Source organism: Camelus dromedarius, chromosome 5 (assembly GCF_036321535.1).
Source record: "Camelus dromedarius isolate mCamDro1 chromosome 5, mCamDro1.pat, whole genome shotgun sequence".
Taxonomy (NCBI): domain Eukaryota; kingdom Metazoa; phylum Chordata; class Mammalia; order Artiodactyla; family Camelidae; genus Camelus; species Camelus dromedarius.
Window position 1 is genome coordinate 58,355,601 of NC_087440.1, and position 25,047 is coordinate 58,380,647.

Consider the following 25,047-nt stretch of genomic DNA (forward strand, 5'->3'; position numbering starts at 1 on the left):
ACTCTTAGTTTTGTTGATTTTTTTCTATTCTCTACTTGACTTATTTCTGCTTTGATCTTTATTATTTCCTTCCTTTTGATAACTTTAGTTTATTCTTCTTTTTTAGTTCCTTCGGGTGTAAAGTTATGTTGTTTGAGATCTTTATTAATGTAGGCATTTATCACTATAAACTTCCTATAGTACTGTTTTTGCTGCATTCCATAAGTTTTGGTAATTTATGTTTTTGTTTTCATTTGTCTTGAGATATTTTTAAATTCCCTTTTGATCCAGTGGTTGTTCAATAGTGTATTATTTAGTTTCCATGTATTTGTGAATTTTCCCATTTTCTTTCTGATTTCTAGCTTCATTCTGCTGTGGTCAAAAAGATGCATGGTATAATTTCTATTTTCTTAAATTTTATAAAGAGTTTTTCAGGACCTAACATGTGATCTATTATAGAGAATATTCCATGTGCACTTGAGAAGAATGTGTATTCTTCTGCTGATGGGTGAAAAAATGTATATGTCTATTAGGTCCATTAGATCTGCAGTGTTGTTTAAGTTCACTGTTTCTTTATCAGTCTTTCTGCCTGGATGTCTATCCATATTGAATGTAGGTGGTTGAAGTCTTCTCCTATTACTGTATTGCTGTAAATTCCTCCTTTCAGATTTATCAATATTTGCTTTATGTACTAAGGTGTTTTAAAGTTGGATGCATATATATTTAAAATTGTTTTACATTACTGTTGAAGTGACCCTTTAATCATTATGCAATGAACTTCTTTGTCTCTAGAGACAGTTTTTGACTTAAAGTCCACTTTACCAACAAACTTCATACTTTATACTCTTGTGTTGCCATTTAGTGTCCTTTTATTTCTACTTGAAAAACTCCCTTTAACATATTAGGGAGCAACCAGAGAGAACTAATTCCAGCAGAATTCTTTTAAAAGGCAACTGGGACACAGGATACAAAATAATTCATTTCAATTTATTCATCAAAGAAAATGTGGCCAGCCACACTAATTCTGTAATATTGAATGTATTGAACTAAAGAAAAATTTAAAAGGAAAAAATCACAGTGAGGAGCTTGAGGATGGTGCCTATATAAAGCACTAGAGAAGCAGGTTGGAGTGTGAAGGCAAAATGGCCCTTAGCCCAGATCAGCGGAGCTTGCTTACTGTCCCTGAACCACATTCACATTAGCTGACATCAAACCACGGTGGGAACTTCCGTACGCCCCACCCGCTTCCCTGTACTCAGAAGAAAGTGCTAAAGTTCAGCTGCCTAAAGCTGCCTAATTCAAGGACAATGTGGTGGTTGCTGGAACCTCATAGCAGTGAAGCAAGGCCCAGCACTCTGCTGCACTCAAGTGCACTCAGGTTAAGGGAGGAGCTGCCCCACTACTTCTCAGCAGTAATTCCTTACAGTGAGAAACAAGTGGGGAAACAGGTCTGGGCTCTGCACAGAAGGAAAAGTCTTCACAGTGGCCTAAGGGCCAGTGTGAGGCTCAGGGTGTCCTATGAGTTGAACTGTGTCCCTAGCAAAAGATATGTTGAAGTCTCAAACCCCAATACCTCAGAGTGTGATCTTATTTGGAAATAGGGTCTTTACAGAGGCAATCAAGTTAAAATGAGATCATCAGGGGACCCTAATCCAATGAGACTGGTAACCTGATAAAAAGGGGAAACTTGGACACTGAGGGCGGATGATTTGAAGACACAACGGGAGGAGATGCTCTTGTGCCTAGAGCAATGCACATGCAAGGCAAGGAAGGCCACGGGTTGCTGGCCACCAGCAGAAGCTGGAAGAGGCAAGGAAAGATCCTCCCCTGGAGCTCTCAGAGAGAGCATGGCCCTGCCCACACCTTGGTTTTGGACTTGTAGCCTCCAGAACTGTGACAGGATAAATTTCTGTCATTTTAAGTCATCCAGTTTTTCGCATTTTGTTAGGGCAATACTAGGAAACTGACACAGGTGGGAAAAGAGCAGAGGATGTTTGAACTATCCTACTCCCTTTTTCCTGAAATGATCCATAAAACATAGCACAGCTTCTTCACCTACTCACCCCCTGCTTGCTTAACTCATGTGTAGGCTATAAAAACTTTCTCCTATTCACAGCTTTCAGGATAACCTCACTTACTCTGGGTCACTGAGGGCTCTGCTCTTGGTCCACTTCTTGCCTAGTCATTGGGTCCTCACATTATTTCAATCATCTAGAATATCACTTGGACTGATGCTTCTTGTAGAAGCAGGATCGTATGTGCCCCATGTTCCATCTATTAAAATTCTACATCCACATAATTTTGTCAGGCTGGAGTTTCCTCAGGAAGCCTTCTTCACCACTGTCAGCAAACAGAATTCTTCATTAGGTCCTCTGAATGAGCAGCTGCTTATGAAAGAAATTCTAGGCCGACAGGAGGGAGGAAAATGCTGCAAATGCAGACACTGAAGGTCATCTTGACATAATAAATCCATTTAGCAGGAACTTTATCTCAAAGGTTGGAGACTGAAACACACATACACACACACAATCCTCTTCTGTGTATCTAGTAACCATAAAAAATAGCAAGCACTGGACCAAACTTATCTTCCTTCCCCAGACGATCTCTTTTTGGGCTTTCTAACCTGAAAAATGGTATTGCACTCTCCTGATTGGCTGGTCTTTGACAGAGTTGGGCTAGGATGAGGCCACAAGCTGCCTAGGATACAAAATTTAAAAAGGCACTCACTCTCAGGGTCAGACTTGGTCCTGAACTCCCACATGTAGTCAATCACCAATCCCAGTCCCATCCCCCTCCACGTCCTCTCTCTTAGTGGCTCCTCTGTGCACCGTGGGTACTTGGCATGCTGGGCTAGTATAAAGGATCAGGGACAGGTGAATATGTCCTTCCTATTCTCACTGTTGCTGCTTTAGTAAAAGCCTCATCATTTGTCACCTGTTTGTTGTTAGCTAGGGTGCAGCTGTCTTCTGTATTCTTCTAATCTCCAGTATTGTACATCCCCAGTGCGACTCTCTGAGATCTAAAGAACAGAGCACAAACTCCTTTGTATTCAAGTTTCTTGCTAGTGTGGGCTGGACCCACCCTTTCAGCCTTTACCTGGCACTACATTCCCACGCAGGCGCCTTACAGCCCAATTCAGCATGTTGCTCACTGTTCTTGGCATATACCATGAACCTTAGTTCATGTTTCTTCTTCACCCTGGGATGAATCTTCTCCCTCTGGGAAAAGCCAGATCAGAACCCAGCCCCAAAGTCACCTTTGTGGCTCTAGTCTTATATGGCAGCTCTTCTTTCATGCTGCCTCTTACTTAGTGAGCATCTCCACATAGCTGCCTCCCATCTCCCCCATCTTGGCTGTTGGTACCGTGTCCAGTTAGTTTCCTGTGTGGCTGTCACATCACTTTGCACAGAACGGCAACTCCCTGAGTGCTTACTGAACCCAAGTCCAAAACTGATCAAAGGCAGTTACTTTTTGTAAGTAACTAGTCCTTTTTTCTTCCATTTTTAGTTGTCCCATGACTATTACTTTCACCCATTTCTGCCTCATCATCTTTGATTCTGACTTAGTGAAATAACACAGGCAACTGGACTTCTGCAGAAAGTGGTGAGCAATTGTTAGAAGACTTAGCTTGGTGAGGGCAGGAATCATTGTCTCTCTTATTCACAGCTCTGTTCTCAGTGCTTGGCACATAGTAGGTGCTCAATAATGATTACCAAAAGAGTGAGTTCACAGCAATTATAATTGTTTTATGCCACTGTTGTGTTGAATACTATTATAAAAAGTTTGTGGAGGATTTACAGCACTTTCAAGTGTTTTTAAAACTATTTAAATTATCTGCATCAACCCCACAGAGTACAATATGAAGAGCATTTTCCAGTTTTACTAGTCTTTAGTGATTTCTGTTAATAACCCAACAGAGTCATATACTAGGTTAAAGTTGGACTATGTGGTCCTGGAAACAGAAGTAAAGCGAGCACTTGTTCTCAGCCTTCCCAGCATGTCCATAGGAGATTGTATTTCTTAAGAGCTTCTGCATTTTCTGGTAAGATCATGAGAAGAGAGGGAGAAGTTTCTACATTTAGTAACATTTATTTATGCATTCATTATCAAGTACATAAGTGCAAATATCCAGAGTCCATAATTAAATCCATTAGAACTACAGAGAAAGTAATACAAATTGTAATAAAGTTAACATGCTGGTACTTTTTAGTTACCATACATGTAAATCAGCCCATCAGTTTCACACAACAAAAGTACTGCGTGTTTGTTTTGGGTTTATTCATTTATTTAATTATTTTAAGTTATACAAAACTGACTATCCTAAGTACGGTCGACTTGTTTTTATTTTTATGTTGTGTGTGTTGGAAAAACACTTAAACATTGGTCTACAAGTCTATATATTGTTATTAAAGATTAATCCAACCAGCAACCCAAGGACATATAAGCAGTTTCCACTATTGCATCAGCGCACTGGGCAGGAAAGGCCTAGCCACAGGGAACATGAGAAGCTACAGAAGCATTGCAGAGAAGAACATCGACGAAGGAAAGATAGCTTGGGCTCTCATCATCATGCACTTTTTTTTTAGCAACACAAAATTAAAAACCACATCTAATACACTTTTCTCTATACTTTAGTGCTTGACACAAGGGACTCAAATATCCTAAGAGTACAGGAACAGCCTAAAAACAGCTGTTTTAAAGTTTGTCTCTAAGATTATGGTACTGGGGAGAGAAACAATCGATTTGCAGTAACACATAAGACAGAGCTGTTACCACTTCAGACATTCCTGTTGGTGTCCATTCCCTGGTGGGGTACTGACTTACTCAGCGTGCCTTTTAGCGCCTGGGATTTTAGCCTGAATCCTAAAAAGACAATATAAGAAGAAGGTGGTAAATCACAAGTGTTATTAACAAAAGCATTTTATGACTTCTTTATGTGTTGCTGCTTTAGTCAGCTAAGTGACCAAGTAGCTTAATATTCCAAAAGATATTATAATTTTAAGCATGAGTGTTTTCTAAACACATTTCTATGCAGCAATAAGAAGAAAGTGTAAGTTAGATAATGAATGACCCAAGGAAGCCACATTCCTTAAATCGTAACTTTTCAGGTAGACAAAGGTGTCGATTTATTTCACGATTTCAGAAGTTGCGGCATAGTCAGTTTATGATCCGATCTGGGACACTTCTGAAAGAGAAAGAGGGTTACTAACTATGCCAGGACAATCAGCATAAACAGGGATGGTTCCAGGAAAAGGAACATAGGGTCACCCTAAGCATAAACTACCTAGAACTGGAATCAAGAAACCTGAGTCCTAGTTTCAGCTCTCTACTAATTAGCTGCGTGACACAGGCCAGCTAATGAGCTTCCCTGGTCCTAGAGCAAATTAGATCTCTCCAATGCCCAACTTTCTGTGATTCTCTCAGTATGGCAGTATTACTTTATGGTAGGTTTATACTGGAAGCATTTTGATTTGTTAAATCAAAGCTTTCTGATCTTATGCAGTTTGGTTGAGACCTTCCTCTGTGCCAGGTACCCTTCTAGGTGCTGGAATTCAGTGAACAGAAGGGAGAAAGTCCTGCTCTCATGGAGCTTTCATTCTCAGAGAGGCTGAAGAGGCAGAAATAAACACGTAGGGAAACAAGAGAAGTACATATGGTGATAAATGCTATTTAAAAAAAAAACAGATGGAATGATAAGGCAGTGAGGGGACAGCAGTAGTAAGGTCGGAGTTGCCTACTTTAAATCCACTGATGCGAGAAACAGATGCCCAAAGGCAGAGAAGGGGCCTCCAGGCAAACACCAGAGTGCGAAGTGTTTCAGGAAGAGGAAGCAGGGAGTGCAGAGGCCATAAAGTGAGGACAAGCCTAGGAGGCAAGGAAAGTAGAGGCCAATATGCTTGGGAAGTCACGAGGGGAGGTCTGACAGGCAGGCAGTAACCAGATGGCGCTGGAACTTGTGGGTAGTGGGAAGGAATTTAGATTCTATTCTGTGAGATGGAAAGTCATTGACAAATTTTAGGCAAAGGAATGAAGAGATCAAAGAAGACCATGAAGGCGGTTATGTGAAAAAAGTAGAGAAACCAAAGTGAGAGCAATTACGGATGGAAGAAAAGGATGGAAGTCCAGGTGCCAGATGGCAATGGCCTGGGTTATTTGGAAATGGAGCAAAGTGAACACTCTGGGGATCTAGTTTGGAGGTGCAGATGGCAAGACCCATCTGACATGTTGATGGACTGAATGTGCGGGCAAGGGGAAGATGGAGAGTAATCAAGGAAGATTCTTTGGTTTTTGGTCTGAGCAAACAGGTGAATGATAATGCCATTTACCAAGATGGTGATAACAGAAGGAAAAACAAAATCTGGGCTGAAATTGCAAGATCTGTTTGGCCATGTTGAATCTGAAATGTATATGAGATCTGAGAGAAAACATCAGATAATCAGATGAATAGATCTGGCACTCAGTAAGCCTTTTAAAACTTTATACCTCTATTAATAACATCTAGACTTGCATTGACTTAAAAAATGTCTCAGGCACATCACTGACTTATATTGGCTGTGACCAATTAACCAATTAAAATCTTCCAGGTATTTCTGTTGTATCCTATCTCATTTCCATCTGCCCCTCTTCCCATTATATACTTGTAAAGTTGACTTTTTAAAAACTAACTTGTGGAGACACAAGTTGTGGAGTCCTTCACGTAGAGATAACCTTTGAGGCCACAGGACTGGATGAAAGGGAACCAGAGGAGGAGGAGCCAAGAGAAGATACCGGGAGAAGGGAGCTGAGGCTCCAGCAGTGTAAATATTCAAGAAGAGTGTTTAACAGAGACAGCAGTGGTCATAAAGTGTGTCTGAGAGGTTGAGTGGGATGAGGATGGAGTGATGACTGTAGGATCTGGCAATAGGGAGGTCACTGGGACCCTGACAAAGAGCAACTTCAATGCTCAGGGTGAAGGCCTGATTGAAGTGAGGTAGGGGGGAGAGAAAACAGAGATAGCAACAGGAGACTGGAGAAATTATGACTGTGGAATAAGCCTGTAGAGGCAGAAATTGACATCACAGCAGAGAGGGAGTGAAACATTTCAACAGAGTCACTTTAGGTCTGTCTTCTCAAAAGTTTAACTTTTTTTTTTCTTTTTTAGTTTTGAAATACTTTAGAGTATTATGGTAGACCAGGTATTAACTAATTCTACTTTTCTCGCATTGCAGAAGTCCTTTTTACCACACCCGTGACAGTGCCAACTAAGTTTTACATGAATAGCTGAATGAAAGTCAGGGAGCTCACGGTTTCACTGTTGAGCAACTCTCACTGCTACTGTTTTTCCTCATGTTCCATCCAAATCTCAGAACTTCTGGACTTTCCACTCATAGCTCTTTAGAGAAAAAGGGAAAGACTACTTCTTTCACAATGTTAGACCTCCAAATATTTGGGGATAGCTACTGTGTTCTTTTAAAGTTATCTCTTTTCTGATGTAACCATCCCCAGAAAAGTCTGGCTGTCACGATAATCACTGTCAGATTTCCTATACTTCAATACCTGGTCATGTTTCTGACATCACTCCAGAGTGTAATTGCATCTCTTAAAATGTTCAACTCTGAAACTGAACATCGATATGGAATGATCAATATGGAATATGAAACAACTCTGGTCTCTTTTGATTTAGACTTTATACTTCTATTAATAACATCTAAACTTGTATTGATTTTTAAAAATATGCCTCAGTACATTATTGACTCATATCTGGCTGTGACCAATTAATCAATTAACCCCCCCCCCCAGGTATTTTTCACACACAGCACTGTTGTATCCTATCTCATCTGCCCCTCCTCCTGTTTTATATTGGCTAAATTGACTTTTTAAAAACCTAAATGTAGGACTTTGCTTTCAATGTTACTTTCACTTAAATAATTTCAGTTCAGCATGCGTGCCTACTCAAGATCACTTGATTCATTTTGAATCTTGAACTTGCCATCTTCTGGTTTTGCTTTTGCTCCAAGCTGTGTGTCATCTAGAACTCTGATGAGCATATTTGATTATCTGATTTGTCTTCACATAGTCATGTGAAGCACTGGGATGGAAAGTCATGGAGTCAAGGGCAGGGCCCTGTGTCACATCACTACACCTCGCCCTGGACAGATATTTTGATGGATTAATTAACATCCGTAGGGTCTACTATTTCAACTTTTTAGAACTCTACCAACCGTGCTGGTACCACCTGGACTATATGCCTCCATTTTCTCCTCAAGGACACCAAGAAGACTTGTCAGTACCCAACTGAAATTCAAATTCTTGCTGGCTAGAGGAGGCTGTATAATCCCTCAGTTTAGTGATCATAGAATGATCTAAATATTTACCTACATTTTACTAGTTCATTCTGGAACTTTGCTTGAAAGTAGGCATTCAATTCATCAAAAGATAATTTTTAGAATCTATTCTTATTTGAAAATCAGGACAGCTTCAGTTTTCAGGATGTCCTTCATTCTCCAATTTATTACAGATCACCAAGAGAACTTCCAGCTTAAACCTGTAGGCTATTTTACCATCCCAGAATATAACTCACCTGGACACGGAGAGTTGTATTCACTTGAGGCATATTCTTATGAGGTTTTAAGTTATTCAAAGCTTTAATAGCCTCTATAATATTTATTTTCTTTTTAAAAAATTTGTCACCCTTTTCCCTTATTTTCAAAACCTTAAGAAGTGTTATTAATCCCATTTTAGAGCTGGAAAACTGAAACACAGAAATGTTAAATGACCTGGACAGAGTCATTCATTCCCTCAGCACAGAGGAGGGAGGAGTACCAAGGTCTCCTGACCCAGTCTGGGACTGTCCCCCACACCTCCCCCAAACGCTGAGCTGATCTCTAAATAGTAGGAGGAGGGTAACCATGATTATGACCATCTAACATTTATGGAGTGCTTCCTAGTCCAAGTAAGAGTAGTTTACAGATATATCTTTTCAACGTACAGATAAAGAAATGGGCTCAAAGAGTCAAAGGGCACTGATGATAATAACCTCATATAGCTAAAAATGCCAGACATGAACTCAAACTCGTCTATCTGAGTCCAAAGATCATGTTCTTAACTGTTTCACTAAAATGGTGTGAGTTCTTTAGCTGGAATTATTCTAACATGGAATCAGAATTTCAGAGGTTGAAGGAGGCTTAGAGGTAAGATCCCACCAGGAAATCTTCCTCCAAATTTAGTGTCAGACAAAACAGATTCTCTTGAAGAATTGTTGTTTCCTCCTTTCTGGTAACAAGAACTATGTAACTTACCCAGTTTCTCTTTCTGTTCTAGGTACCAGGAAGCTCAGAGCCAAATCTGACTGAAGCTCAATTACAGAAACCATATTAGCCCTTGTGGTTAATGTGTTTCCTTTATATTCCTTTTCACAGCCTTGATTTCCAATTTTAATTTAACCAACTATATTGTATACATACATTCATGCATTGTATTCCTCTGCCATCTCTCCTTTCCCTCCATTTTAATAGGCCTATACTCTCATAACTTTTGTTTGAATTATGACAGCTTCCTTGCTGATCACCACATCTCCACCTTCCTCTCCATTTCTCCTCCCACTAGACCGTCACAGTAATCTGTGCAAAACACAAGCCTGATTATATCAATCTTCTGTGTAAAAACATCAAGAGCTGGCTATTTTCTGTTGGGTCAGAGGCATAACTCCTTAGAGCATTCAATACTTGACCTCAGCCTCTTTCTAGACCCTTTCTAATTGATCTTTCCACCCATTTAAGCTTTAGACACACTGGCTGACTCACTGCTTACTGAACTTGATCTACTTTTTCATGCCTTCTCTGTCTATATTATTTCTTCTCACGGTGCCTTTCCCCTCATCATCCACCTGATGAATGTTTACCCATCCTTCAGGGCTGCTATAGACTGAGTATTTGTGTCCCCCTCCCCCCAAAATTCATATGTTGAAATCTAACTCCCCAATGTGCTGGTATTAGGAGGTGGGGCCTTTAGGAGGTTGCAGCCTTCACGAATGGGATTGATGCCATATAAGAAAAGACTCCATACTTCAGTAAAAAAGAGAGAGAAAGAGACCCCAGAGAGCTTCCTTTCACTTCTGCCATGTGAGGACACAGCAAGACATCTGCACCAGAACCCAACCATGCTGGATTCTCATCTCAGACTTCCAGCCTCTAGAACTATGAGAAATAAATTTCTGTTGTTTATAAGCCAACCAGTCTGTGGTAGTTTATTATAGCAGACCAAACCAACTAAGGCAAGGGCCCTCATTTTAGTGGCTTTCCATTATCCTCTCCAGGTAGGAGCAGTGGTTTCCTTAGCTCTCTCACCTTAGTACTTTATACAACTCCACTATCGTTCTGATACTGTCTTAGAGATATTCCTTTACAGTTTGGTCTGCACCCATCATCTGAGAGCTCTCCTAGGGTGGGATCATCTCATTCATCTTTTTATTCTCTGTACCTGTTACATGCAGTACCCAAGACATAATAGGTATGTCTCCTAGAAGCAACCAACCAATCAATCGAATAAAAAAATTAAGAGATGTGATTTGTTGAAGATCCTCAAACTAACTATTGGACAACTGATGACCAGAACTTCCATCTTCCAGTTTCCAAGCTCCTATTCTGGGGTACTTTGTTGTGGTTCCTGAACACAGTTCTAACTGCCAAAAAGTCACCTAGGGAGTTCATTAAAATATAGATCCCATTTCCTTTATTCTAGAAATTCTACTTCTGTAAGTCTGTTGTACAGTTTGGGAATTCATATTTTTAATACGTTCCCCAGGTTCTGGCAACCACCAAGTTTCATGCTATATACCGTGCTGCCATTTTTCAACACAAATAATGAGTATTTACCTTCAGTTTGTTGACTTTCATTAGGTATTAGCTACATTTGTGTCCAAGGTTATAATATCAGGCATTTTGAAATGTGCTGTAGATATGATACAGATCCAAAATCACCGTGAATTCAAGAGGAAGAATATAAACAATACACAGTAAAATCCAAAAACGTTATATACTTCAGAAGAGAACTATAATTGATGATATGCAAGTCAAATAGCAGAGAAAATTTAGCTGTTTTTTTTTTCCTTTTTTGTTCTGTTTTATACAGCTTTGACTATCTAAAGTACTTTCCTTTAATTCTGACTATCACCTAGGTCCAGCCACATGATTCTAAGATTACTGGAGAGAGTTCATGTCGACAAATTCTAGTCTTTCTGTGACATGTTTGTGTAGTTGAAGCCTAGGTCTGCTTTTGATTAAAACAAAATCTTGAGTAATAGTGACAAAATAAAAACCATCTTTTTAGACAAAGACGCATCTAAAAACAGTAATTTAAGAATTAAGGAAAACTACTAAGTTTAATGACTTTATGAACTGTAGTTACTTATAACTGAAATCTTTATCTCCTAATACATAGCCTATTTAGACTCAGGTTTAAAAAGCAATGGTGTTAATTATATAAGCAAACACACACTTGTTGAGTTGAAATAGTGTAATTTAAAATGTAACAAAAGTTTCAAAGATGAAAAAATATTTTCAGTTTTAAAAATAATTTCAATGGTTCAAAAATTAGTGATATTTACTGTTTAAAATATTGAAAATGTTTGTTAACTTATTTTTATTTCAATTAAACTGTTATAAATTAATTTTACTTTTCTAAATCAGGTTTTCTTCTTTCCTCCAACCCATCTTCCTTAGAAGTGAGCCAGTCCCCAAACAGAGCTTAATACCATTCATTCACTAAAACTCATTTATCATGATACCTGAAATTAACCATGAAAGTTTTGTTTAATTTGGGAGTTTTTAAATTTATACTTATTTTCTGAAATAATATAATTGGGATGGGTCTGAATGATCATAAATCAACCTATTATTTTATTATCCTTTTATTACTCCTACCTAATCCACTCAAATGCCTACCTTAGACAATCCCTCCTTTTTAAGAATTGCACTATGTAACTTACTTTGCCACAACAGCATTTATGTGAGTCCTCACAAGTCCCAGATATTGGTCAATCTGTGCCTACAAAGAGGAAGAAATCATGAGCACATCCAAAGTTCACCAGATCAAAATTTAACATGAATGCTTGATGCTACATAGAACTTACCTGGTGCTTAACATACACTACAGGTAGAGTAAACATTGAAACCACAGCTGGGATGAAAAACAAATATAGTATTAAAATTCTGAGAGTACGAATAAGCTTACAGATACATTTTTATATAGCTACGTATATTATAGCACTATTTATGGCAACCAATAGTCTAGCTAAAAGATGGCAGGGCAGGTCACAAGGAAAACAAAAACATGCTGAGAACTTAACGAATATTAAGTCATTATTCGGAATGAGGGTACACTGTGTATGAATTTGAATTTCTATACGTGACTGCCATTGAAGCAGATATATATTTGAAGCCAAAAAAACCAGTTGTGGTTGGAAAAAAAACCTTCAGACCAAGAAATACATTGTCATTGCATAATATATATTATACTCTATAGCTGAACTATGATGGTCAAGGAAGTTCTCTGCACTCAGAGAATCTGGCATTTGTTGCTAAGAATCCATCCAAGCAAGCTAACAGCTAACAGCCTAGGAAACTTTATGCTCACAGAGTGTGCGAGAGAAGACGTAACACACTCGTCTCTCCTTACCCATGAGCAGCAGAGTCAGGCCATTGAAGAGAGCGCCAACGTAAGTCAGGAGCCACATCAGGACTGCAAACTGAGGAACAGAATGATGATCAGTGCTCTAAAACCATTGTGACAGATAGGAGTCTCATTTCATTGAGTTCTTTAGATTAAAACTTGAGGTAACTACATCATGGTTTCAACAGGAAATGTAAGAGCATATAAAGCTCATTACAGAATAACTGAAGGAAGATCTAGTCTTCACTTCTCGCAGAACGCTTTGGATTTCTTGATTGCTTTGTTGTCAGATCTGAGGGACTTGATGAAATAACAATCTAGCGTAGGGTCATCAAACTGGCCCTTGACCTCTTTTTGTACAGCCCATGAGTTAAAAATGGATTTTGAAATGGTCAATTAAAATCAAAACAAGAATAACATTTTGTGATATGAGAAAATGATAAAATTAAATTTTCAGTGTTCATGAACAATGTTTTACTAGCCCACAGCCACCGTCATTCATTTATGTAATGTCTTTGGCTGCTTTCCTGCTATAATGGCAGAACTGAGTAGCCACAACACGGACCACATAGCCTGCAAAGCCTAAAATACCTACTATACAGCCCTTTACAGATAAAGTTTGTTGATCCCCATTCTGGCCCACAATTTTTACACTACAAATATAAACAGAAACGTCACCTTAAGAGCCCTAAGATAAGTAATTGTAATCTCCCTGCTGTCTCCTCTAGTTATTACTTGCCAAGATATTATTACAAGTAAAGCAGCTTGAGGGTCAAGGTCTCATCACTTTCTTTCTGCTCTTTCTTCCTCAGTTACAGAGCAACCAGTGGTACATCCACCTGCCCTATGTGTACAAAGTACTCCGGGAGAACGAGGAACTCACGACAACCTTGCCTGGACTTCCCACACCTCTGCTCATGGCCTGCTGAATCATGACTGATGACTTTGGTTTTACATGTAAACCACAGTGCACTCATAGCAGCTTGGTCCCAGAATCCTGGTGAATTCAGTGAGAGCACCAGGAATAACACCCAGATGCCCAAGGTCCTCTACCCTTTGGGGGCTCCACTGCACAGCCCACATGTCTTGTCCTTATGGAGAGTCCGGCATTTCTTTCCAAGAAAAAGTATATATATTTTTCACATTCCCTAGATTTTTATTTTAAAATTAATTTTAGGAAACTGACTGAGGAATTGAAAATGGTAAGGAGAAACAACCTGATGTGTTGTAAGAAGTATAGAACTAGAAGCTGTGTGACCTGGGATTGATCTCAACTCTGTCAGTGACTCACTGCGCAATCTCAGGCAAGTGTCTCAACCTCTCTGAGCCATAGTTCCATTATCTGTAAAATGAGGGGATTAGACTGGAAAAGCTCCATGGTACTGTACAGCTGAAGGTTTCCTGACTCTAGAATATAATTAGCATTAGTTTTTTGTTTGTTTGTTTGTTTTTTAATTCTTCACCATGTGGTAGTTTATAACATTGTACCTTTAGGGAAAAAAACTCAAGACTGTCAAATGGAATGGTTTAAGCAATCGTACTTTTAAGGAATCCACCAGGTCCTGAACGAGAAAAAGCCTCCTCAGTTCTTTAAGTGTGTTGTTCACGTAGAATTGCAGGCAGTCTGTGTACTTCTGAATCTGCTCCTGAGACAGGGTGATCTCGAGCTCCAAGTAGGCCCTGTCGACAAAACATCCCCACAGAGAACTCCATCAGAGGGAATTATGAAACAGCTAAAAGTTTTCCTTTTCCAACTCTGAGGATGACAGCCAGGTCATCCTGAAGGATTTATACCAGCCAGAAGGCTGCAGGGCACCACACACACATGCAGCCAGTACACTGGGGAACATGGGAGTCATGGCCCTTCAGTGGGACGCTGTGTCTGCTTCTGTCTCCCATAGGCAGCATTACAGTGTGAGCTGATAATTCAGAGCAACTGGCTGGGAGCAGAGAAAAGTCAGTCCAAGATCAGCTCATTTGCTGAATTCTCTGTATACTTCTGGCCCACCAGGCAATTGTGAAAGTCCTCATTTCTTGTTGGCTGCATGAAGATGAACTGTCTTTTTAAATAACTGAGACATCTGAAAATCCTAGCTGCCAATTATTATTTGTCATCAAAACTCTAAGATTTCATGTTTAAATTCTGGAAAGTACTTTCAGGGTTTTCTAGAGAACTCTGAAAACCTAAGTGACCTGGGCCATATTAAAATGCTAGCTGGTTCTAGTAAGAGTGGCAATTCTAGTTTCCATTTGTTTAAATGGTTAAATGAACTCTTGAGTAGATAAACCAGGCTCCTCAAATATATAGAAACCAATCTATCCTCCTGTTTTGCTCTCCCTCCTCCAAGAGGCCATCCTCTCTCTTTTCTTCCCTCCCTCTGCCATGTTGTCTACTTAGAGGATATTTCTAGACTACTTACAGAGCTCACTTAACTCTCAGAATTGACAGGAAAAGAGTAAAGTGAATTTGGCTTGAGTTTTAGGGAGTTTATGTTTAAATGTTTGGCTTTTTAGAAAAACAATGGAAAAATACTGATTTGCCTAGATGGTATGTTTTGAATCAAAATGTACTCTTAGATATTTCTTTTACTGATAAAAACAATTCAGCCAAAGGAAAGTTTTACATTTTAAATTTGTCTCCTAATAGAAGATAAAAGTAGTTGAGCTAATTGTAATTAGACTCTTGGTCTTACAACTGGGTAGTTACAGAAGAAGACAAGCCAAATGAGAGTTAAGTCTTCAGTATAACTTGACAGCCTTGGGTCCAAGAACGTGGGAGAAACCAGCCTCTCTTGGATGGCTGAGGGCAGAGGCTGGGGCAGGGCAGACTCTAGAGGTGTGGATACTGGTCATGGGCTAGGGTCACTGAAGCAGGTGTGGTATTCACCCTGGCAAGATGACATTCCACTTCTCTGCTCTTCCAATCTTTGGGATGGGACTTGTGCTGCCAAGTTATAGCCCGGAAGACCCATTAACTCTGCATTAGCAAAAGGCCAAATATATCCCAAGGGCAAGAATGATCAAACTGTAACTGTGTCTGACACAGTTGTTGGCCTTGACTGAGGCCAAGAACCAGAGGCTGGGAAGGGAGGTCTGATACACAGCCTTTTCCCTCTTGTCCACCAGCCCTCATAACGAACACCAGAGTCACTTCCCTCTTTTTTCAGAGCCTGGTGTCCCGAGGCCTTGATTCAGCTAACCAGTGAGCGTGAGCTTGGGAGGATTCAGAGACATCGCCAGCGAATTACTGGGGCTGGCTCAGAGACTATATGCAGCAGCAACTACAAGTCTCGCCCAGGACACAGAAATATCCCTGAGTGACAGGAGGTGAGGATTCCTGTAGTGAGGCCTGCACTCTGGGGCCAGCACCGGGTGACTCTGACAATCAGTGCTAAGATACCCGGGGCTCACAAGCTAGACTCAGGAGTATGCTGGGTAGCATGCAGCTGGCAGTGCTAGTATCTCCCTCTGCCACGTTTCATACATCTTCTTAATGTACTGCCTTTTAAAAAGAAAGAACTCCTCTTCAGCGTTCATTCTCATCAGATTTCCCCTGTATAAAAATACAGAAGAGGGTGCATAAGACTGTTCGTGAACCTTGCATCTCTCAGAAGGTTGCCTTTGATATTAAACTTCCAGAAGGAGCACAGAAGTAAAAATCCAAACAGCCTAGTCCTGCCTTTGTGCTATTTACTACCATATGACTTTGGGCTACTCAAATTTACTTCTTAGAACCTCAGTTTTTCCACCTGTCAATAGGGATTATAATGTTCTGCCTTCTACACAGAATTGGGAGTAGTAATTGTTGAAATATTATTTAAATTATAAAACATTTTATACATATAATGGATTATGATTACTATTAGTAATAATTAAATATAAAACTAATATTAAATATAATGTTTTAACATTTCATAAATTCACACACAAGAAAATAATCTATATTATAGAAATTATAGAAATTAATATTAGAGTTAAATATTTAATATTTAGTGGTAATCAAAATGTAAAAGCTCAATAAATCAACAAGTTACAGAATAGGGATAACTGAGTTTGTTTTAGAAATTTACCAGAAATATTAGATATTAAAAAAGAAAGCTCTAAAGGAGACTCCACGAGGCCTGTTAGGTGTCAGAGAAGCATGATCCAATATGCGCAGGAACTGAAACAGAGGCAGCTGAGAGAACCACGTGAGAGGCGGGCAAGGGCTGGTCTGGGGGGAGCACTCACTTGAAAGGGTGGCCCTCGTCGGTTTTCTGCACAGCTTGTAAAACAGACTTGTAGATGCGGAAACTGATGGTGGCCGAGAGTGCAGCGAGGGCCAGGTAGGCCACGACGCTCACCACGCTGAACTGGGTCAGAGAGAAGAGCAGCAGCAGGAAGCTCCCAAACACGATCCCCGTCTGTTTGATGTCCCTCCAGTACAGCAGGTCGATAGCTGCAGGGAGGAGACACACACACAGACACACCGCTTAACTCCGGCGGGGCTGCTCGGGGAGCTGCTGCAGCTCATTCTGTAAAGCCACGGTTGCTACTCACCAGCTTCTGGATTCCTAAACACAAGTGAGTAGACACAGGGCTATTCCCAGGGCACTTACTGCCATTCCATTATGTGTTGGAAGAATCTTTCCCATTACAGAGGAGAATCCATAAATTCACAGATAAAGGAAAGGCTGTTGAGTATCCAGTGGTCACATCTCCATGAGCAAATCTCAGTGGGCTATGTCATCTGCACAGTGGCCCAAACTATGTGGCTCTGAAACAAAACTGAAAAAGCTAAGTACCTATTCTCTTCTTTTGGTTGGCATTGATCCCATATATCCTGATGCCCTGCTGACAGTTCAGTGTCTCCATGGTGGCCTGTAGATGTGTCTATCAGTCATGTACATGTCCCTGCTGCTGAGAAGGGGCAGCAACAATGAAGCAGACGTTCTGGAGAAGTGGAGCCTTTAGGAGCATGGCAGCAGGTACAGGAGACCCCAGCCAACACCACAGGCTTGTGAATAAAGATATGGCCTGCCTCCAAATTGAGTAAAACTGAAAGATTAGTAGCTGTCTCTAGAAACCCTGGAAGTGACATTTGGATTAAACCATTTTGTACCACATGATTTGTTCACTTACATTCTGTGACTTAAAAATCTGGAATACAAGTTTCAAAATATACATCACATCTATCACTCAGTTATTTCCCTCTTTCAACTTAGAAACAAAAAGTGAAGTTCAAAAGAATAAGGCCATGATGCTTCAAATATGATATAAAATGGAAATATTTTGAATATTCCAGTCACCAGATTATGAAAAAAAGCACAGAAGACTTGCTGAAGAATGTATGCAAATGTATTCTCCAACTGGGCAAGTGACAAATGATTTTTTGAAGATATAATTGACATATAATATTGTGTAAGTTTAAGGTGTACAACATGCTGACTGGAGATATATATATATATATATCTCAATGTGATTACCACCATAGCATTAGCTAACTCCTCTATCATATCACATAATTATCATTTCTTTTTCATGGTGAGGCCATTTAAGATCAAGTCTCTTCACAACTTTGAAATATATAATACAGTACTGTTGACTATATTTACCTTGCTGTACTCCAGGACTTATTTGTCTGCTAGTTGCAAGTGTGTACCCTTTGACCACCATCTTCCTAGTTCCCCCACACCCTAACCCTGGTAACCATCATTCTACTCTGTTCCTATGAGTTCAACTTTTTTACATTTCACATATAAATGAGATCATATGGTATTTATCTTCCTCTGTCTGATTCATCTCATTTAGCATAAGGCTCTCAAGGTCTATGCATATTGCAATGACAAATTTTTTAAAATTGAAGTATAGTCAGTTTACAATGTTGTGTCAATTTCTGGTGTATAGCACAATGTTTCAGTCATACATTAATATATATATATTTGCTTTCATATTCTTTTTCACCATAAGCTACTACAAGATATTGAATATAGTTCCCTATACTATACAGTATAAACTTGTTTATCTATTTTATATATACCAGTAAGTATCTGCAAATCTCAAATTCCCAATTTATCCCTTCCCACCCTCTTCCCCCTTGGTTTGTTTACTAAGTCTGTGAGTTTATTTCTGCTTATACGTAAGTTCATTTGTCTTTTTTTTTCTTTTTAGATTCCACATATGAGTGATATCATATGGTATTTTTCTTTCTCTTTCTGTCTTACTTCACATAGAATGACATTCTCCAGGGCCATCCATGTTGCTGCACATGGCATTATTTTATTCTTTTTTATGACTGAGTAGTATTCCATTATATAAATATACCACAACTTCTTTATCCAGTCATCTGTCAATGGACTTTTAGGTTGTTTCCATGTCTTGGCTATTGTAAACAGTGTTGCTATGAACACTGGGGTGCATGTGTCTGACAAATTGTTTTTATAGAATGCTGTGTCAGTAAATCTTCAGAAAGAGAAAATATGACACAACATTCCCATCTCACGACAAAATGAGACTGGCAGTTCTTTACACTACCAGCTTCATATGCAGTGTACCTGGAGGCACCTGGTTTAAGAATTAGATGCCAGTCTCAAAGGAAAACTGGGGTGACTAGGTTGAAGAGAGCAGGGAACTTCTCCCATCACACTCAGGTAGGTAACTAGCTGAGAGAACAGCACTGAAAAGGTCACAAAGCCTAATGACAATCTGAAACTGTTAAGAGGACACAAGGAATGTTAGGAATGTTGTGGAGTAGAGCATTAACCCTCAGCAGCAGACTTTCTCTGGCTGGAGAGTAAATTAGGGGCTTCAAGTAGGAGGGGGGATCTTTTATAACAGGCTGAGGATGCCCCAGCAATCCGAAGCTGCAGAGAGAATTTACTTTTGAGCTGACCTGTCATTCATTCCCACCTACTCCCCACCCACCACTACCTGGCCCACCAATGACATTAACTCACAAAGATTACAGTAGTCAGCTATTTTGTTGGGGAAATTTTTGTTTCCTTTCTTCTACAACACTTCTACAATGCAGGAAACAGCAGAGAGGATCATAGTGTTGGGGTGAAACAGAGATTTTTCTCTCTTTTGAGTGGTACTAGTTCTTAAAGTAGGCTTCCAAGACCAAAGGAAAAGCACTGCTGCTCCAAAGCTTCTCTCTTCTCCCAGCCCCAATCACCAGTCACATTGACATTCCACTATCAGAATGAATTCCACTTTTTTTGGTCGTCTTTTTTAATGAAAGATCCAAAGACCCAGAAGGGGATAATACATTAAAGATTAGCTAGTCATTAACAACAAAAGACGGAATGATCTGTGCTAAAGGGGGTTACTCCTCAGGGCTAGGGATAGCAGTCTTACCCACCCCTGAGATGAAGTGAAGGGGCACGGGAGACCCTGCAGGTAGTTTTCAGGCAAAGAGGAGATAAAATCTCCTATTTTCAAGTGAATCCCCACTTAACGAATTGCATTAACACCCGTTAAAAATGGTATGGCCTCTAGAAAAGCCTTTTGAATCTCCATACCTCTGTTCAAACAGCCTGAGAATGATAGGTACCAGGTAGGGGCTTTACTTGAAGAAGCTTTGGGCAGAGAACAATAACAGTTAACTAAATAACATTAGTTTGTTACAGGTCTTTAATCAACATGCTAAAAATTGCTAGAGGTTTCTAATTAGGAGGTTAACAAAAGTTTTATCTTAAAACATCAATGAGATGTAGATTCTAGGTAGTCTGTGACATGATTCTCTACACAGATTCTGAAATGCTCAAAGTACTTTCAGGTGTTACTTCACTTAAATCTCACAATAAACTCCATTAGACATGTGTATAACAGGCAAGGAAACTAGAAGTTAAGAAACTTATATATCGACTAGTTAATTAAATAAGCAAGATCAAATCCTAAGTTCAATGTTTTTTTTCCAAAATAAAACAGTTGCCTCTCTCACATTATGTGGTTAGATGTTAAATGATTCCCAGAGTATGCAGAATTAATTTGGGGGCAACCTGATTGTATTTAAATCTGGATTTATCCCTTTCAGAGCTAGAAAATTTATAGTGAATTTTTTTCTTTCAGGGAAATCAAGTCATTATCAACAGTAAACAGTCATTGGTCATCTCTTTATTTGGTAAGCACAGGAATGAAGAGATCATAAAATTCTGTTCCTGTTCTTAAGGCACTTAAGATCTAGCTGGGAAGACTGGATACTCATTTAAAAAAAATGCTGCATCAATGTCAATGTATCTTGTGTTGTCAGAGGTGGCCAAAGCTGAGTTCAAGGAAGGGATAGTCCTAGAATTGATGAAAGAGGATGTGGAATGGTTTGTGAATGAACAATTTGTTAAGGAGATGGGGTGGATAAAGGGAAATATTATGAAGTATTAGTTGACAAGAATGGTGACTAATTAGCTGTGGGAGAAAGAACTAATTAAGGGTGAAAGCAAGGTTTCAAAGCTGGGTGACAGAGTGATTAGCATCACTGACAAAAATAGGAAATCTGAGGGAGAACTGATTTGGGAAAAAGCTGACACCTGTTTTTATACCTCTAGGTTCTGCTGTGATGACATCAAAGTAGGGCATTTTGACACAGCCTGGGGCAGAGATGGGATAGGGATTACAAGTGAAATGAGACTGACAATTACACACAGTACTTACTAATTTTTCAGAGTCTTTGAAATAAAATGATTTCTTTTTATAGGCTTTGCTACAGTAGCTCTGAGTTAAAATGGCCAGTAATATCATAACCCAATGATATTCATAATGGATGTGTAAGTAGGGAACTGGAAATTCAGGGCTGACATTTAGTTAAGAGGGCTGCATATTCACACTTGGGTGTGTTGTGAGTGGAAATGATGATTGAAGCCATGAGAGCAGAGGAAACCTCCAAGACAGGAGAGACTAAATGGATGCAATTGAGGATGAAACCATAGTTTAGGACTCAAAGAAATGAGTGAAGCTGTAAAATGAGTCCTGCCTGTGTATTAGAAAGGGTCCAACAATAGTGTTGGTTATGGCAGTCAAGAAGAAAGAAACTTAACAGAAGAGAGAGGTAGGCTACAGAGTGGAATGCTGTAGATGAGGAAAATGGGACCTGAGAAAGGATTACTGGTTTTGGAGACTGGGAAGTCACTCATAACCGGGCAGAGAGCGGTGTTAGGTGTTAGGTGAGGATGGAAGCTGTATTGTAAAGGGTTGGGCCCATGGTGGGAGGTTCACAGTAATAAAGAAGATGGTAAAGAGAATGGTATTTTGGGTTGTAATAGCAACAAGTAACCCTTGAGGCTGAGCAAACCTGGGAATGTTGGTGGAAAGGGAGGAGTGAAGATCCTGGAAAGAGCAGATACTTGATTGGGCAAAGTCTCAGAGAAGGCGGGAATGGATAGGACTAGTCACAGCTCTGTCTTTTCAAAGAAGGGAGAAGAGTGAAGGGCTGAGTAAAGATGGAGGAACATTTTATCAAAGTATGGGCTTGGTTACAGATGTGTTGAGGTGCAAAGGGAACAATATAAAGTGGCTCAAGGTGGACTTACTCAAATCTTTCCTGAAAAATGAGTCACGATTCCTCCTGAGAGTGAGAGGAAAGGGGTAGGGTTTGAAAAGAGGATAGGGGTAGGGGAGGTCCAGGCCTGCATTGTTCAGTACGGTAGTGATGAGTCACGGTAGCTACTGAGCACTTGAAATGTGGCCAGTCCCAATGAAAACGTGCTGCAAGTGTAGACTATGTGTCAGATTTCAGACTTAGTACAAAAAAAAAGGATGTAAAAAGTATCTCAATGCTTTTTATACTGATTTTGTTGTTGTTGTTGAAAGGCTAATATTCTGGGTATGCTGGATTAAAAACACCATATTGTCAAAATTAATTTTCCCTGTTTCATTTTAGTTTTTAATGTGGCTACTAGAAAAATTTTAATTACGTATGTGACTCACATCACATTTCTATCGGAAAGCACTGATCTAGAAAAATACAGTAAGGTCTCAAAGAACTGCCAGGAAGTAAAGAGGGTTTAGTTAAACTCAAGAACCTCTATGGATCCAGTCAACAGAGTTAGAGGTTGGGTGTTCTGATCTGTAGACAGTGGGACTGCCTGACCCAGGTTTGTGAACTGGCACAAGGAGCATTGTTAGACAAGTCAAAGATCCAAGAAGACAGAATTGAAGTAAAGAACCTTGGGCTCAGGCTGGGAATGACAAGCAGTGAAGACCACCGGGAACCAATGGGCTGGGAGGACGACAATGGCTGTGTGTGGTCAGAGTGCCAGCGAACAGCCGGAGGCTCTGATGATTCAGTGGGAAGGGTAGGAAGTGATGAAGTGTGATCAGAGGGAATTTGTGTTCCCAAGCTGCTGTGTAAATGCCAATTTCTCACATTTTAATTTTGCTTAGAGTGATGTAAACTTGCGTAGGAAGCTTTATAGTACCTGACCAAGAAAAATGGGTATTTGAATAGTTTCCTTAGAATCCAAGTAAGAAAAATGTAAGTAACTCTGTAACTGCAACAAATTATCACGAGTAGCCTTTGGATACAACAAAATGTAGATAGCTTGTCTCTTCTTTCAATATCCTCAACCCAAAAAGGCTGGGTGAGAATTTAACACACATTTACCAAGCATACTCACTAGGACAGGTAAACTATTGCACTGCTTTGCCAATTATAAAAATTAAATTACTTTGCTAAAAACCAAGGAGCAATGCAATGAAATAAGAGATCAGTAGGTTCCATCAATCTGATAAATAGGCTGGGCTTGGTGAACTCATCTTAGTCCCCAAACCACAGGTGGGAGCACACACTGAAGCCTGCCTTAGAGCTAACTTAGAACTAATTCAGTCGAGAGTGCACTGGCAGATTTAGCAGATTTGAAGAATCCTAATCTCAAATGCTGAAATCAGTGCTACCCTCATTTCCACAATCCAACCAAGAAATAAAATAGGAGAAGTGATCCAAGGTTTCAATTAACAGCTAAATGGAAATAAAACTGTATGTCAAATTTCTAGAAAGACAATCCTTTGCTGCAGTGCAAAATTTTGGGGGTTGGGACACTATTTCAAATGTATTGAATTATATGATCCAATAGTGACTCCAGTATTCATAAAGTTTATTAAAAATGTATGAACTGAAAAGACAGTGGTGCAACCATTCATATTTTATTTATAAGGCAAAATGTGGATGATATAAAATGGCAATAAATTGTGCAAAATTATCTGCATTGTTGTAATATATTCTTAAATATATTTATTTATATTTCATCTTGGTCCAGAAAAGATTTCAGGCAGTACTGCACCATTTGCTGTGTGACAAGTTAATACTACTTTTTAAAAGGCCAGGCAAGAAAATGTGTGAAATTCCTGTTCACAAACAATATCAGCATTTCAACAAAAGAACTGTTGAAAAAGTTTGTTTTGACTTTCATTTACTTTTTAGTAAGCTTCCAATAATTGACTACAATAATTAACTACCTTGCGAAAAGGATTAGAAAGCTAGAAAAACCTCAGTTCTTTACAACCCAGTGTCTAAAGCGGTGACAAAAGCTCATTACTCTGATTTTTGTCAGGCAAACAAATGTCACTACAAAAAAGTTAAAGAAACAGTAGTCACTTTTCCTACTTTATTCCCTCAGTTTTGCCATTACACTAGAGAAACATAATGGAAACAGGGTAAAATAGTTAAACATACATACATAGAGGCCTTCAAGATGGTATCTTCTAGTGAACTAATTCATGAGTTTCATTTGCCATGAAACAGTCTCCTACAAAAGGTAAAACTTTAAAAGGTAATCCAGGAGCCCTGGGCCTAGAGGGGGAACTGCTGGAAGGGAATTTTGCAGATAAGACTCCTGCAGTGATCCATTTTCCAGGCCCTTTCTTCACATTTTTAAAATGCAGCGAATATGACTGTCAAAAGAAAAATGCCAACATTATTTCTAGATGTTTAAATAATTCTGTGGATGTTTTAAAAGGGAAGATACATTAAGCCTGGTGCTCCATGAAGACAGTAAAAGAGCGTAACGTTTAACCCATACAGATGATCCTCTACTCGAAATGAGTTTTGGTGGAACTACAGGAAATGAAGGATTTTACTGTCAAAGCCACAGTCGGCAACAATCTGTGGCACTTAATCTTCTATGGGAGACAAAAGCAAATACATTCTTCTAAAGGCCACCCTCCAGATTAGACTGATGGCATAAACTACTTTTACGCTCATGAAGGATTTACTGCTTTCCTGGGTTTAACAGCTGAATGTGATTCCTGTTTGCTAGTTCTAACCACTAGGACCAGATTCCATGCTGCATAGTTAACACAATGATGCGTTGGCCCGTAGTCACCTTGGTAGAGTTGGCCTGGCTGGGAAATGAAACAGCAGGGCCCAGTATTTGACAGGATGGTCAGCTCCTCCTGCTAAACCTCCAGCAAATGGGCTCATTTGGGATTGAAGGAGAGATGGCCATATGG

At 39.6% G+C, this 25,047-nt stretch overlaps 1 protein-coding gene across 5 annotated transcripts in view; it reads right to left on the bottom strand.

The window, feature by feature from the left end:
- Positions 1-4,052: 4,052 nt before the first annotated feature.
- RTN1 (reticulon 1) overlaps positions 4,053-25,047 on the bottom strand; it is a 349,573-nt gene continuing 328,578 nt past the window's right edge. For all 5 annotated transcript variants that reach the window (XM_031453802.2, XM_064485998.1, XM_064485997.1 and 2 more), the window contains 6 exons: positions 16,858-17,065; positions 14,169-14,307; positions 12,634-12,703; positions 12,089-12,135; positions 11,945-12,003; positions 4,053-4,842 (listed from right to left, as the gene is read on the bottom strand). In XM_031453802.2, the coding sequence (XP_031309662.1) occupies positions 4,800-4,842; positions 11,945-12,003; positions 12,089-12,135; positions 12,634-12,703; positions 14,169-14,307; positions 16,858-17,065 (566 nt within the window). In that variant the 3' untranslated portion in view covers positions 4,053-4,799. The remainder of the gene's footprint in view (positions 4,843-11,944; positions 12,004-12,088; positions 12,136-12,633; positions 12,704-14,168; positions 14,308-16,857; positions 17,066-25,047) is intronic.